At 37.4% G+C, this 14,463-nt stretch overlaps 1 protein-coding gene across 1 annotated transcript in view; it reads right to left on the bottom strand.

Moving 5' to 3' along the window:
- The window catches only part of slc38a10 (solute carrier family 38 member 10), a 35,561-nt gene that overhangs the window by 14,598 nt on the left and 6,500 nt on the right, over positions 1-14,463 (bottom strand). Inside the window, exons 5-7 of the mRNA XM_015399790.1 lie at positions 9,858-9,982; positions 914-1,016; positions 605-787 (exon numbers count right to left, since the gene is read on the bottom strand). Of these exons, the coding sequence (XP_015255276.1) occupies positions 605-787; positions 914-1,016; positions 9,858-9,982 (411 nt within the window). The remainder of the gene's footprint in view (positions 1-604; positions 788-913; positions 1,017-9,857; positions 9,983-14,463) is intronic.

Genomic DNA, 14,463 nt, shown 5'->3' on the forward strand with positions numbered 1-14,463 from the left:
TTTTGTATCGATGCATCGATCCAACAGCTGAGGATCCGATGCATCGATACGTCCGCAAGAGTATCGATGCATGTTTTTTTTTTTCCTCCGGTCTATTTTTATCAATTTGCTCCTGTTAACATGTTTTTGTGTAATTGTGTAAGTTGATGGAATTTTTCGGGTTCCAATAACCTCTTCTTTAAAATGTGCATAAAGAAATACGGATAAAAATAGCTTCTATTTTAAACTTAGTGACCCTTCATGAAGCCGTTTATTTGCTATGTTTTTACCAGACAATCTGAATGAACACTGACTGAGCTACACACAGGCGGAGTATTAAGATAAGATTACAGGAGGAATCAAATTCACAATGCACTGAGTTTGATTTGTATATTAAAATATGAGTAAAACCTTCAACGTTTCTATTTCCTTTACAATCATCAATCGCTTTATAAGTCACATGAAGCTCTGATAAAAACTTACGAAATATAGAATTTGATGTGTCCCAACGAAAAGAAAGAAAATGCTGCAATTTTAATACTTATTCAAGGCAACTTTAACAGAGAAATAAAGCATCCAAACAGCCTTCTGGCAGAAAGTGGTTAAAAATGATTTCTGACCCTACCTGCTGCTCAAAAAGCATGGTGTTAATAGCCTGGCGGCAGGGCAGGATCATCATGGGAAATCCTACGGCCACAGACATCATGAAGCCCACGCGGATCATTTCTGTCACCAGGTTGGACGGAAAGTTCATCAGCACGTTGCCTTCAATGTTCTCTGTGAAGCTGACGTAGCCGAAGAAGCCCACCTGCTCAAGGATGAAATGATGGACAAGGAAACTAAATTCAACTAAAAGTTTTGGTTTTTTCCTTGATCTTATGAGAAAGAAAAGTGAGAATGGCAGGAGTGATGAAAAGGGTCCGGCTCTACTCACGGTGATGTAGAAGATCGTGACCACGTTGAGGGCGGAGGTGAAGATGGTGCTCATGCGTTTGACCGATGGCTCATCCAGGCTATCGTACGTTGGCAGCACTTGTCTGTGAAGGACAAACGGGCCAAAACAACAAACTGGGCATGCAGCCTAAAACAAAGCCCCGCTGGAGCTTCTGTTCTGTTTGCTACATGCTAATCACGTCAGGAAGTGCGCTTAACAAATGTTCAGGAAAATGTTTCTGTCCATGAAAACCTTCTGAGCAACTTATTCCAGAATAAACACTTGGATCGGCTCTGATTTAAGGAGCGGACTCATAGTGCTGCTCACTGCTCAGATGAAGCATCTCTGTCAGACATGCAGTCATCTCATTTCACTTATAAAGTTACGTTTTTATCAGCTTCATGGAGCTCACCTCAAATTTTATTTTCCTCTTAATGTGATGAGAGATAAAAACTTTGTTTAATCTTTTAACAAAAACGCCCAGATAAAAACAGCTGTTTAAAAACCGAGGTGACTAAACTGGTTGTTCTTTCAGGATTCTGCAGACTGCTGTTTTTAGTCTGACAGTTTCTGAATCACTTCATGTATATTAGGAAACAAAACTAGGGCTTCCTAACTGGCTTTAAATCTTAAACATAAAATAAAACATCTTACAGCAATGTCAGAAACACAGAAAAAGATTAATTAAATAACCTCCACTAATAATACTGCATGGGTATTTGTAATTCCACTAAATAAAACTCTAACCTTTTCATCTTTTTTGTATTTCTTTACAGTAAAAAGGTGAAAAACTGCAATAAAACCTACTTATTTGGCTGCAGAGATGTCTGAACTCTAAAAATACACAGATTCCACAACAGCTTCTTCCCCCCCGCCATCAGACAGCTGAACTGTTGAGCAAACTGGGCCAACTTCACTCAAAGAGATGTTTCTAGAGGTCAAAGGTCAACCAGCCCCCCCACTTTATTCAAATTAGACAAAATTGGCGTCAAACGTTTGTGTTACGTTTGTGCAGCAAAAATTTTTGTTTGTGCCGCTATCATTTTTTTAAGTTTAAAATGATAGAATCATCGGTTAGCAACTTATAATTTATATGAAAACAAAATTCAGAATGAACAAATGTTCCCTGACCTTTGATGGCTTCTACAAACAATTATTAATATCATTAAAATGATAGCAGTACAAAAATGTATATATTTTAAATGTATAAAAATGTATAAATTTTTTATATATTTATTTAAAATATTTTACATTTAAAATTAATTTTAAAATTTTATATTTTTGTATGGCAAACAATTTCATTTGTACTGATGTCTCTTTAACGATAATAATATTATTTCGTAGAGGTCATCAAAGGTCACTTAACATCTGTTTTTGCTGCACAAACGTTTGACACTAATTTTGTCTGGTTTGAAGAAGGTGGGGGGGGCAACTTCACTCAGGTCTCTAAATCATGTCCCAGACTCTGCATCACACAAACACTGCATAATTGCTCCATGCATAGTTATTGCTCTGAACTTCCATATTAATGCGTTTTTGCACCATTTCTTTTCTCCCACACTGTTTACATTTCATCATTGCTGCACTTTAGGGAATGAAAATGCTCTGAAAGCTGTACAAAATGAAGTTTCTTTTAGTATCCACTCTGTGGATACAAAATGGCAATAAAGTTGTCTAAGTCTTAAAATAGCCTCATCTGACTTTCATTTCAACACCTGACAAATAACTAAAAACAATTAGCCTACATTCCTCAGTAACAGCAGCCTCACTTGTCTGTTGTCTGTACAACATCATATGAGCACGTACTTACAGTGCTTATGCTAAACACTGACATACCATTAAATATTATTAACTGTCTTTTTCTACTTTGTTTCCCCTTTATTGAAATCTTCCCCGCATTTTCCATTAAGCCAAAGAAATAAGTATGGCGTCACATTTGTTTCAAAAAGCCCGAGAACAAAATAAACATACTCGCATGTACGTTCATGTTACTTATGTAACAACTACCAGGAGGAGGCTAACAAAGTAGCTTAACATACATGCAAATGTATGCTAATTTTGCTCACAGGCAGTTTTGAAATAAATGTGATGCCATAAATAAGTAACTGATTTGGCCATCAGAGGTAACCAAGCTACAACATTCTTTGCATGTAATGCATGAGATTTGATTCATAATTAGATTCTTAGAGGTAATATGATAACAATTGCATCCAGGTAGTATTATTGTAAAACTGCTCACAATTACACTGCAGTGATGACAGCAGTTTGATACAGTGCCGACCTAACAAAGACCGATGCTAGTCTGGGTCGGATAAGATGCGTTTGCTGATCTTGTTTTTCAGAATCCATCCAATTTTTCTGTCGATTTCTCAATGCATTTTGGAAACATGGTCATGGTCACCAAAATCATATCAGAGTGCATTTTTGTGATCTGTAATCATTTTAATCATTGCTCTTAACAACCTGAAACAAATCCGGAAGAGAGAATGATCTCATATTAATGTCTAAAGGTGAGCTTTTCTAAAGTAGGATAATATGACAGGTGACCTAAAAATAGAACACCACAAGTATTGCCTAGTAGATACTAAACAAAAAAGCTTTCAGTTGTGCTAATGTCGGCGTTCTCTAAGTTAATAGCCCCATTTACACCATCCTTTTGAACCCGTTCATAGATCGGTCTGAGCACGGTAACCGAGATAACAGTTGAAAGTAAACGGTATGCAGAACTGAACCAGACCGCGCCAGAAACAACTGAACCGCGCCAACATGGTACTAGTTCATCAGTGTGACTCTGTGGCGCGTTTCAGTCGTGGCTCAGTTCTCTGATAACAAAGAGCAGATGAGCAGAGCAAGTCATCTCCTGACAGTCAGCCTCCGTAATCAGGACAATTCAGAAAAATAAACGCTTCCTTACCGTAGCACATGATTTCTAGTGATGATTCTGCTTAGCAGTGTGATGAACCTTAACTCCTGTCCTGTTCTTTCCTGCGTCTGTAAACCCTGATAAGACTATTGTTTCTCGTATCCACTTCCCAAAACCCGACTCTGTCAAGTAAATTTACCGAAAGCCGTCTTCTCCGCCTGACTCTCCACAAACTTCCTGAATGTTACAGGTCCCGCCATGTTGATGTACTTTATTACCTATAGAGAACCGTAGTACTGTGGATCACTAGGAGGTGAGGAACCGTGCTACTGTGGTGTGTAAACAGTCGTGAGGAACTGAGTTCACCGCGGTTTTCATTGGGTGGTGTAAACGGGGCTAGTATCTCAAAGCTCAGCAATCAGAGATTTTCAAGTCAAGATATAAAGAGCAAATTAAGCAGCAGAAATGTGTCAATTATTGCAAAATGTAAGTAAATGAAAAACATGAGATGGATGTGATGATGGGTGTATAAAATGCTGGGAGTGTTTGTGTGTGTGTGGGGGGGGAGGTGACACAGAATAGGTGACAGTAGTAAAGGCTGGCTGAGGTAAAACCTGAATCGCCCCTTCTCTCTCTCTCTCTCTCTCTCTCTCTCCATAATTTCCTGCTCTGTGCTTTGGGAGGGGCTGGGTGTGCAGAGCGGGCCATTGACACATTAACCAGTAAATTTACAGGCTTTATAAATAAAAGCCAGTGCCTGACAGGTTTTAGAGCATTATAAACTTTCCTGGCAGACTCTTTTTTTCTCCCCTCGCTTCCTTTCTCTAACACAAAAGAGGAGCCACGGAGCAGAAATAAGAGAAGGAGCAAGAAGCCATAACTTTCTCCTTCTCTTGTTCTTTCCTAGCCTGTCTCACTTTCACACACTCTGATTTTTATTAGCTTCAGCCTTACCAGGATGCTATTCTTGACATTTTTTTATGTGCAAGCCATTAAATCTTTCAGCCAACATTAAATAAAACAGTAGGCATCTAATGGTCACTGAAACGTCCTTATTCAAAGGCTGATGTCCTCTGATCAAACTGAGGACAGATGATGGAGAAATTCACCAAAGCTAAAGGATTTTTTTCACCACGCAGCATTTTATAACATTCCCCTTAACTTTCTGTAAAAAACAAGAGTTTATTTTGGCATATAACAATATTTAGATGAAAAAAAAATGAAAATTATAAAAGCATTAAAAAGTAAGAAACTAAATACTCTAAAAACACAGATTTTTTTGGGGATGTTTAAACATTTTATGACAATATGAACTCTTGTTCTCAGGATTTGCTTTGGATGCAATAGCTGTTAGCAATATCAACTGATGCTTCATTCTGTAGTTGTTCTAAGTAGTGAAGAAAGGATCAACCATGATGGATCATTTCAAACCCCTTCTTCACATAAGCAATACAGCTGAAACAGGGACTAAACTATCATAGGAGCATGGCTGACAGCACGTGTGGATGCAGCGGCAAAGAGCTTCAACATATTCTATGCTTCAGCAGGTAGCAAACATTTTAAAACGCTGCGAGAAAGTGGTTCCACAACTCTGTACATCTTCAAAGGTCCCACATTATTAACTTCTTAAACATTCTGTAAAAGTCATACGTGTCCTGAGGCCTTTGTTTAAGGTTCACAAATGAAAAACAACTTTCCACCTCTCCACCTCTTAGCTTATGTGTGCTCTAAATGGGCTGTTGGAAAAGCTTTCCCTTAATGACATCATAAAGGGAATGCTTTTCCAACGATGGGCTGCTAAGTGGCAGCTCGTCCATCGCAGGACTGAATAAGGACATTTTTGGTAAAGCCTGCCAGCCTAACCTTTGACATATTTTCCTGCACAAACTGCAAAAACATGCTCTAGGTGCCTCATTACAAATATTTTTTTAAATTTTCAAATGTAAAATAATTTAAGCTCCTAGTTTTCTCTTGTTCCAACTCCTGACAGTCCAGCTGTCCAATTCATTTTTCCCTTACACACTCTTCTTTTCTTGAATCAACTCACCATTAGGCTAAAATTAAAACCTTTTCTCATTTTTTAGCAAACTAACTCATTTATCTTTTGGTGTTTAGAACTATGTATCATGTCATAAACCTGGGCTAACAGAACAGGAACCTACCCTACAGTGTATTTTTAGGCCTTATAGCACTCTGGTCGTTTACATTTTGTTGTTTCTGAACATTTTTTGACAGACCTGGATGATTAGTTTATAATAAAATCTTCTAGAAGTGTTCCTTAGTTAGCCTTAACATATTGATATTTTAGCAAGTTGTTATCCCAACTACAAGGTGGCGAGGCACAGTTAGAAGTTACTGCAGAACCTTCAGTATTTTTGTTGAGGTCATGGCAACATCCCTTTTACAAAGTCTTTTATATTCATGGGGAATTAGAAGTCCTCCAATTTTCTTCAGTTTTTATAAATGCATTAATTGGACCAACTTGTTAATTGATTAGCATAAGGACATATGAATAAAGCTTTCTGTGCCCTACTCCATAATAATATCTTTAAACAATTTCTGATTCTTTATAAGCTCCAGGAAAATTATGTCTTTTGTTTAAGAATGGAAAGAAGATATAAAACCCAATTAAACAGCTGAATTTTATTTTAGGTTAACCTGATTCAATATAATTGGAGACAGGAGGATAAAATACAACTTTGTGCTTTAATGGAATCAGAACCTGATTGACTGATGAATTGAATTCAGGGTTTGCACTCATGTAAAAAAGTAGAAAACTTCTTGAATTACTTCTTTTTAAGTTTGCTAGAGCAACATGTCAAAGCTTGGTTAATGTGTTAGCAACCATCAGAAGTAGAACTAAACATCTGAATTGTGCAAAAGAGCCTCTAAGCATAGCTGGTGTACTGAATATCAGGCTCAGGGTGGGACTGCGCTCAGATTTTCCAGGTTGGAACTAAATTCTTTTCTGGTTTTATTACATTTTCTTCCACAAGTTTTCTGCTCCAGAGGCCTTGAAATTGAAACTTGGGAATTTAGAGGCTTAAAATTAACAGTTTCTTTGACATTTTGATGGATGAACTGTTCATACAAGAAATTTAGACCAGATTCCCAAACTTCTGCCATCTCCTCCGTACAGAGGAATATTCTTGCTGCACACCTTGCGTGTTTTTCCAACAGGAGCCAAATGTTCCACATTATTCGGCCTCCATAAGCACAGGGCCAGCTCCCACCACGTCATAATAGTGATGTTAAGTAATGTTCTAGCTGAAAATAAACACATTTCATGAACGTAATAAAAATCCAATGTGCTAAGAGCTGTTTAATCAGCCTGTGAATACATCAGTGTGTCTGTAAGGTGGCGGCAGGCCAATGTGTTGATTAGTGGTTTGGCTGAAGCTAAGTGAGAGCTCGCCTCGCTCAGTATGACCACAGGCCAAGAAATCCCCCCTGCCAAATATCACTTAGCACAACGAGTGCTAAACAACGCTCACACAGAGACACACAAGTGTAGGTTTCCCTGGTTTAGGGTGACATGCACATGCCCACCACACCATGTTTAGTTAGCTCATGTCATTACATTAATTAAAGTCAGTTTTAGGTCTCCAGGCTTACAGCCACCCACTCCAACCAGCTTTACTCACTTACTCTGGCACAAAACAAAACAATACGCCACAATCGACCACCCAAACATCTGTGTCTTAATGATCTCACCAGAACACTTCTCCAACACCACATTCAGATCTAACACAAACTCTGTTAATTTAGTCGGTTCAGGCTGCCCACAACCCGCCGAAGCCAGCGCAAACCCCCAGCAAGCAGCCATCATAGAGCGCAGCACAAAGGAGCCACTGATTGAGCAGGCAGAAGGGTGAAAGGCAAGAAATGCAGAGATTTAGAGAAGCTACTGTGGTGCGATGGCTAATGGATCAATGGATCGCTATGTTAGCATTTAAAAGCACAGAGAAAACGGATTTAGATTTTTATTTAGAGAAGGCAGACATTAATATGGATGATTAGTCAACTATATGAAGCTGTTTCGTAGCATAATCTTATCTATAAATGATCAGATCTTTATTCTCTTCTACTGACAGACTTAACCTTAATCAGAAATGTACATAAATAAATAAAAACAAACTTAAATTATTCAGGATTTTCTTTGAGGACTAAAAATGCACCAATATAAAAATATAAGATGTTTCGAAACCACTGAAACCTGACTGGTTCTGGAAACCCTTCTAGTGAGATACCAGGGTACTAGTTTCCTCCAACTGTTTGGAGCAACCCTCCCCCACATGTTGCTGCACCCTACTGATTAACTGAATTCTAAATAAAAAATGCTTTATCTAGCTAATAACACAAACTCGGTAGATCCCTTTTAGAAGTTTTAAAAAGTTCCATCCGTCACTTTTTACTGTATATTTTACACATGCTGTTATCCAGACTACAAACTCTATTAAAAAACTACATAAATAGAATTTATTTGTTTGTGTCTTTTTAGCCACTCTCTTGTTCAGGGGTCGGCAAGCAGGACATTACAGCGAACTCACAGTTTTACGTCGGAAGCTGCGATTCAAACCCGTTTTACAGTCATATATAATTATGATTAAAAAAAAAATAAGAACAATAATAAAAGATTTCTACCAAATTTAGGATCAATAAAATAGACAAAATAGTTCCGGCAAAATTTTAAAAGATGAAGAGAGTTGAAATCAGTAATGTAAACTTGAATAGCATGAACGTATCCTTGTAGTGAAACAAGTTTTTGTAAACCTATAAACTGCTTATTGAAACTTTTTTTTTTATTTCCCTAAAATCTTTCAACAAGTTCTAACAATCAGTATTTCCTTTTATTTTAGCATTAAAATTAGGACTGAAATTAATAAATTATTGACATAATCTAAATAATTATTGACATAATCTAAATAATTATAATTATATATATATATATATATATATATATATATACACGGCAGTTAAGATAAAAAAAAAAAATACAACTTTTTCATCCGTCAATATGTTATATCCCGAACTCCACTAGTGGAAAAGCTTTAGCTTCACTTGGTTTAATTCAATAAGAAAATCTGGTTTAAGGAACCTTTGGCTCTCCGATTATTAATTGAAACAATAAAAGACAGAATAATCGATTAGCTAAATTATTGTTAGTTTCAGCCCTAATCAGAATAAAGTTGCATCTCCGTTTTAAACAAAAGGATTAGATCATTTTTTATTTGAAGTATGATCTTGTGATGTCATTTCAACCACAGCCTATGATGTTCTATTAATAAAACACATTTCCAATCTACAAAGCTGCAGCTGAACAAAAACGTTTCATATCAGTTTTCTGATGTTAACCCTGGATGGCGTGAGGAGTACTTACGACTGGCAGGCGAAGGCCATCCCACAGATAGGGATACAGCGAAAAACACCCTCCCAGCGCACCAAATAGACCTGCCCTAGCCACCAGCCGCTGAGCAGCCCATGTTTGAACGAGGATAGCACCATCTGAGGGGAAGGAGGTGGGGAGGAGGGGGAACGGGGGTTACAGCCCAGACCAAGTGAACACAAATGGACGGAGGACACAGAGCGAAAAACAGGAGGAGGATGGTTTCCATTTGGACAGCTCCCTGATTTTTGACAGTTTTAATTAAGGGAAGAAAATCACAGAACATGTATGAAGGAAATAAAAGAAAACTGCATTCTGAGCGAAAAACCTGCCTGGTTCAAAATCAACAAGATGTAGAATGAAAATGATCCAAACTGAAAATAATTTAAAGAGTTTTAAAGAAAATCTCTCAGGTTTTTCACCAGCATGCGTTTCCCACATCTTGCTCCTTTAAGTGCCTAAAGAATAAAAATCCACCACATCCAAACCCAGGATGCAGGGCAGCAATGAAACATTTCATCAAACCCCTCTGCCTTGTTACTACTGCCACCAAACACACACAGCTCAAACCAGGAAAGGATGGGGATGAAGGGGAGGAGGTTCAGGTGGGGACATGAGGAAGAGTTCCAGGGAGAGCAAAGCTTCCTCCGCTCTCTGCCCCTGCCGTGCTTTATTTGGAGGGGGGGGTTACTTACGGGTGACAGCAGAAGGTTGTGGCGATAATGGGCAGGCACTGAATGACGCCCCTGAAGCGCCACAGGTGAACGTGCTCCACCCAGGAGCCCGTGATTATGCCATAGCGCAGAGACGACAACACTATCTACATCACCAAAAGCAGAGACAGCGGTGGGAAGGAGGGAGGGAGGTCAGCACATGTTAGGTCACGGAGAGGAAAGGAAGGGAGGCAGGACAAGAGAGGAAAAAAGAGGAGAAAAAGAAGGGGCCGTTAAATGGAGAAGGGTGAGAGAGGAGATCATTGAGGGGTGGATGGAAAGAGGGAGGGAAGGAGATACATCTATTAGAGGGTCAGAGAATCAGGCCGGGTCGGTTCTAAAGCTGGACTCACCTCTCCAGGCTTCTAGGTTAAAAACAAGCCCCTCACTTCAGATAACAGAGAGAGCAGGACAGGGACTTTAAACTGAGCTGTATGCACAAACTGTGTTTTCACTTAAAGAGAAAATAAACTAAAAATCAAACCAGGCAGAAAACTGATGCTGGACCGTCTCAGAGGCCTCTGCTGCAGAGCAGGGGAGCTCTGCAGCAGAGGAAACTCTGTCCTCAGGTAACCTGCTCTACTATAGCAGCACTTCTAAAAGATAAATGCAGAAATGGATGTTCCCTGCAGTCAGAATGGAGTTAGAAAAACTCTAAATGTATTTGTGGAGATGAACCACAGAGGGATTCTGGATCACTTTAAAGTCATTCAGAATCATCAGATTCTAGTTTGGACATAGATACTTCCTCCAAACAGGATTTGTCTGATATTGTTTACAATTTTTTGAGCATAACGTATTTAATTGTTACATTTTTCTAAACTTCTTCAGCCTAAAGTGCCTTGTAAAGTTTTCATTCTTCCAGGACTTTTTACATTGTCTTACATTTTAACTACAAACTTATCTTTACTTCACAGAGATTTTGTGCGACTGACAAGCTAATCAAAATATAAATGCTCTGAGGGGTTTCCTTTTTTTTTCTTACAGCTAAAAATGTGAAAAGCGAGCCAGTTTTGATGTTTTTGAATTTAGCCTTTATCTCTACCAACTTTTGATGTTTACAGAGGGGCATTTTATCCAGTCTTTACAAAGAGCCAGCTATAATATCAGGAAAACATGGTAAAACATTGCTGAATTTTCATATAGCAGTTGCAAGAAAATATTTAACTTAGCAAAGTTACTGTTTCTTTTCCTCAAGTTAACTGGATACACAGACCTCATACATAGGAAAGATTATTTCCCTGTTGGAGGAAAATGAAATTATTGTTTCCCATCAAAACTAACATTTCATTGAAAAAGTCGCAGCTGCATCTGAATGTAAGGCGCCATGGGTGGCTCCTTCTGTACTTTTATCTTTTTTAACATTAGTGCTCTAACAATCAATTGAATGAATTTGGATAGAAATATCAACCAATGATGTGTCAGAATAGCTGCTGACTGGAGAATATAAACTCTAAAACAGGTCATTGGCTGAAAGAACTACCCACTCAGTAGTAATTAGGCCAAAACTTACAAAAATTATAAAAAAAAATAATCTAAAATTGATCTAAGATGGAAAAACCTTTTTTCTTTAAATACACCAGAACCCCTAAAGCAGTAAATCTTCACCTGGTTTAAATCCCGCAATAAAATCTACTAATAATGCCTTTTACATTCTGATTATTGTTTGATTTTTTAAAAATCTAATTGATTTTTAAATTTAAAAAAGAAATTTTATTTGCAGACATATTTCATGCTGTACTATGAACCAAAATCTATTTCCTTGTTTTTACCATCTTGGCCAACAAAGCTGGATTTAATCATTTAGACCAGCTTTCACAGCAGTCAAAGCAGCTCTTTGCAATACTAGCAAATATTGACGCTGTAATAATGATAAATGTGCAATAATGTGCCAGCCTATCTTAGCTGGCTGTGGGCTTTGACTAGGCCATTCTAACACATGTTAACACTGACAAACATGCAGCTCTGATGTTCAGTTAAAAGAATATTCTACCAGAGCGGCGTCTCTCTGCAGCTCCTCCAGGACTGCTTCTGATTATTGCTCTCTTTCCCTGGACAGTCGATGTATTCTTAAAAGCTTGCTTTATAACCTAAGCAGCTTTAAACTGCTCCATCATTTTCTCCCTGACCTGTCCTTTGTGTTCGCTGGTGCTCATGACTCTGTTTGCTCATTAAAGTAACAAACCTCAGAGGCCTTCGCACAAAGGTACCATTTAGAGATGAAATAACACAGATTTCTGTTTACTAAAAACGTAGCAGTGGGCTGCAGAGGAGTTTTATAAAGGAGTATCACGTTAAAGAGGGATAAATACAGAAATGGAAACACCATCATTTCCTTCCTCTTTGCGAGAATCTGCAACTCTCTGCTGGTTGCTCAACTAAAAGTAAAGTTTGTGGTTGCAATGTTAAAAAAGGAGGAAACTACCTACAAGGATCTGTAACTGTAGGTTTAACTATTTCACAGCTTCCCCTACAACGAAAGTGAGTTGCAGTTTACATTTATCAGCAGAGAAACCCTCAGTGTGACAAGGCAAACAACTATTTAATTTCCTCTACAAAGTTTTCTATAAGGTTTTGTTCTTGGCTTCAGACTCTAATCAATGCAGAGTGGATAATTAACTAAAATACAGTTAAGTTCAGTAGAAACAGGAATGCAACGATGGCTCTAAAATATGTCAGTAAAGCTCAGCTTTCATTCAAGCACATTTAACACTGAAACCACATGTGGAAAGACGGATCATTTAAAGAGAACATGTTAGAAATGTTGTGGTATGAAATACCACAGCTTTCCTTTAATAATAATAAAGAAAAAACAGAAAAATCAAGAACTCACTTTATTTTATCGACTCTGAGGTTATTTCTTAGACGGATTGGAAGTGAGATTTAAACCAAAAACCAGCGCAGCAACTGTTTTCTGCCTGAATGATTTAGTGCGGATTTGCTCTTTAGAAACAGGAGCAAGACAGCTTCTTGTTAGTAACAAATGCATCAGTACTACAGAGCAAATAAGAAATGAACCCACAAGGCAACCAAACAATATTTGTAAAAACAAAACTAGAAGCACAACTGTAAAGAAAGACAAGATTCATTTTCTTTATAAAATCAACATCTTTAAAAGATCAGAGACAAATATAACAATAAGTATTACAAGATGAACCAAAAAATAATAATAATCTGCAACATTTAAATGGCTGTTAGTCCATGATGGTGTTAAAAGTTATGATTTGCACTTGCAATAACTCATTTGAAGAAGTGTAAAGCTTAATTTTAAAGACAGCAACCGTTGCTGCATTGGCTTCCATTCAGCCATTCAACAATAACTGAAATACTATGACTGACAAATGATCTCTGACAGATTCCAACAACATTTCTGCAGCATTTTTATCGACTTTGTTTCGCGTTGCAGCCNTCAACAATAACTGAAATACTATGACTGACAAATGATCTCTGACAGATTCCAACAACATTTCTGCAGCATTTTTATCGACTTTGTTTGGCGTTTGCTCTAAGGATGAGGAACACTATGATGAAGAGTGGCTGCTTTTCTCAATAGATGTCAAAGTTTAAGTAAACAGTGACAAAAATCAGCTTAATCTAGTGGGATTCATATTTCCTTAGGAGATTTTAGCATGCAACTTGCACTTCTAATTAACCATAAAACAAACAGATGCCAATGCAATAAATCATAGCAGATGTATTGCATTGGCATCTGTTATGTTTTTATTATAATTATGTTAACCATAACAGCAGAAAGAAAAGAAGACGAATGGAACTAGGGCTAAAACAATTAATCGGATCGATTTATTATTGAAATAATCAACTAATTTAGTCATTTATTAATTGTTAATTGAAGTAAAGAGACCCTAAAACAGGGGTCACCAATCATTTAAGGCTGAGGGCTACTTTTATGGCTACTGAATCATAGAAAAGGCTACCAATACTAAGCTATGAACAAGAGGGGTCCATGTTCACCTAAACTTCAACCATAACAAAAAGTTTTTATGGTTAACTTTTCATTTCTAATTTTCTTTTAAATGTTGTCATTTTCATATCTCTATAAATGCTAAAATGCCCTCTATAATCAAATAAAATCTGTCTAAGTCTATAATTACTCTGATGAAATGCTTGATAAATGATTAAATAGAAGCGCAACAGAATAAAATAAAATTTCTGACTTAGCCCACTGGTGAGTTGTTCTGTGTTCAGAAGACGTTGAGGGCCCCGTATGTGGTCCTAGAGGGCCCCTTGGTGCCCGCAGGAGCCGTGTTGGTGACCCTTGTTCTAAAACATACCTTTAACTAACAAAGCAACTGTCCTACAGCAGAAATCTTAACAAAATTCAAAAATACATATATAAATATTTTGCATTTAAGATAATAAATGTATTTTTGACTGTCACTACGCTTTATCCAGAACTCATCAACAGGAAAATATTTAGTTTCAGTTTAAATCTGTAAAAACTCGTCTTTAAGGAACCTTTTTCTATGCACTTTTTATGCATCAGTTTTAATCGGAAAAAAATACATGAATTAAAAACAAATGAGTTGCAGCCATAGATGGAATTATCTTTTTCATACTTTTATCTTTA

This window comes from Cyprinodon variegatus, unplaced genomic scaffold (assembly GCF_000732505.1).
Source record: "Cyprinodon variegatus isolate N-32 unplaced genomic scaffold, C_variegatus-1.0 Scaffold1046, whole genome shotgun sequence".
Lineage (NCBI taxonomy): Eukaryota > Metazoa > Chordata > Actinopteri > Cyprinodontiformes > Cyprinodontidae > Cyprinodon > Cyprinodon variegatus.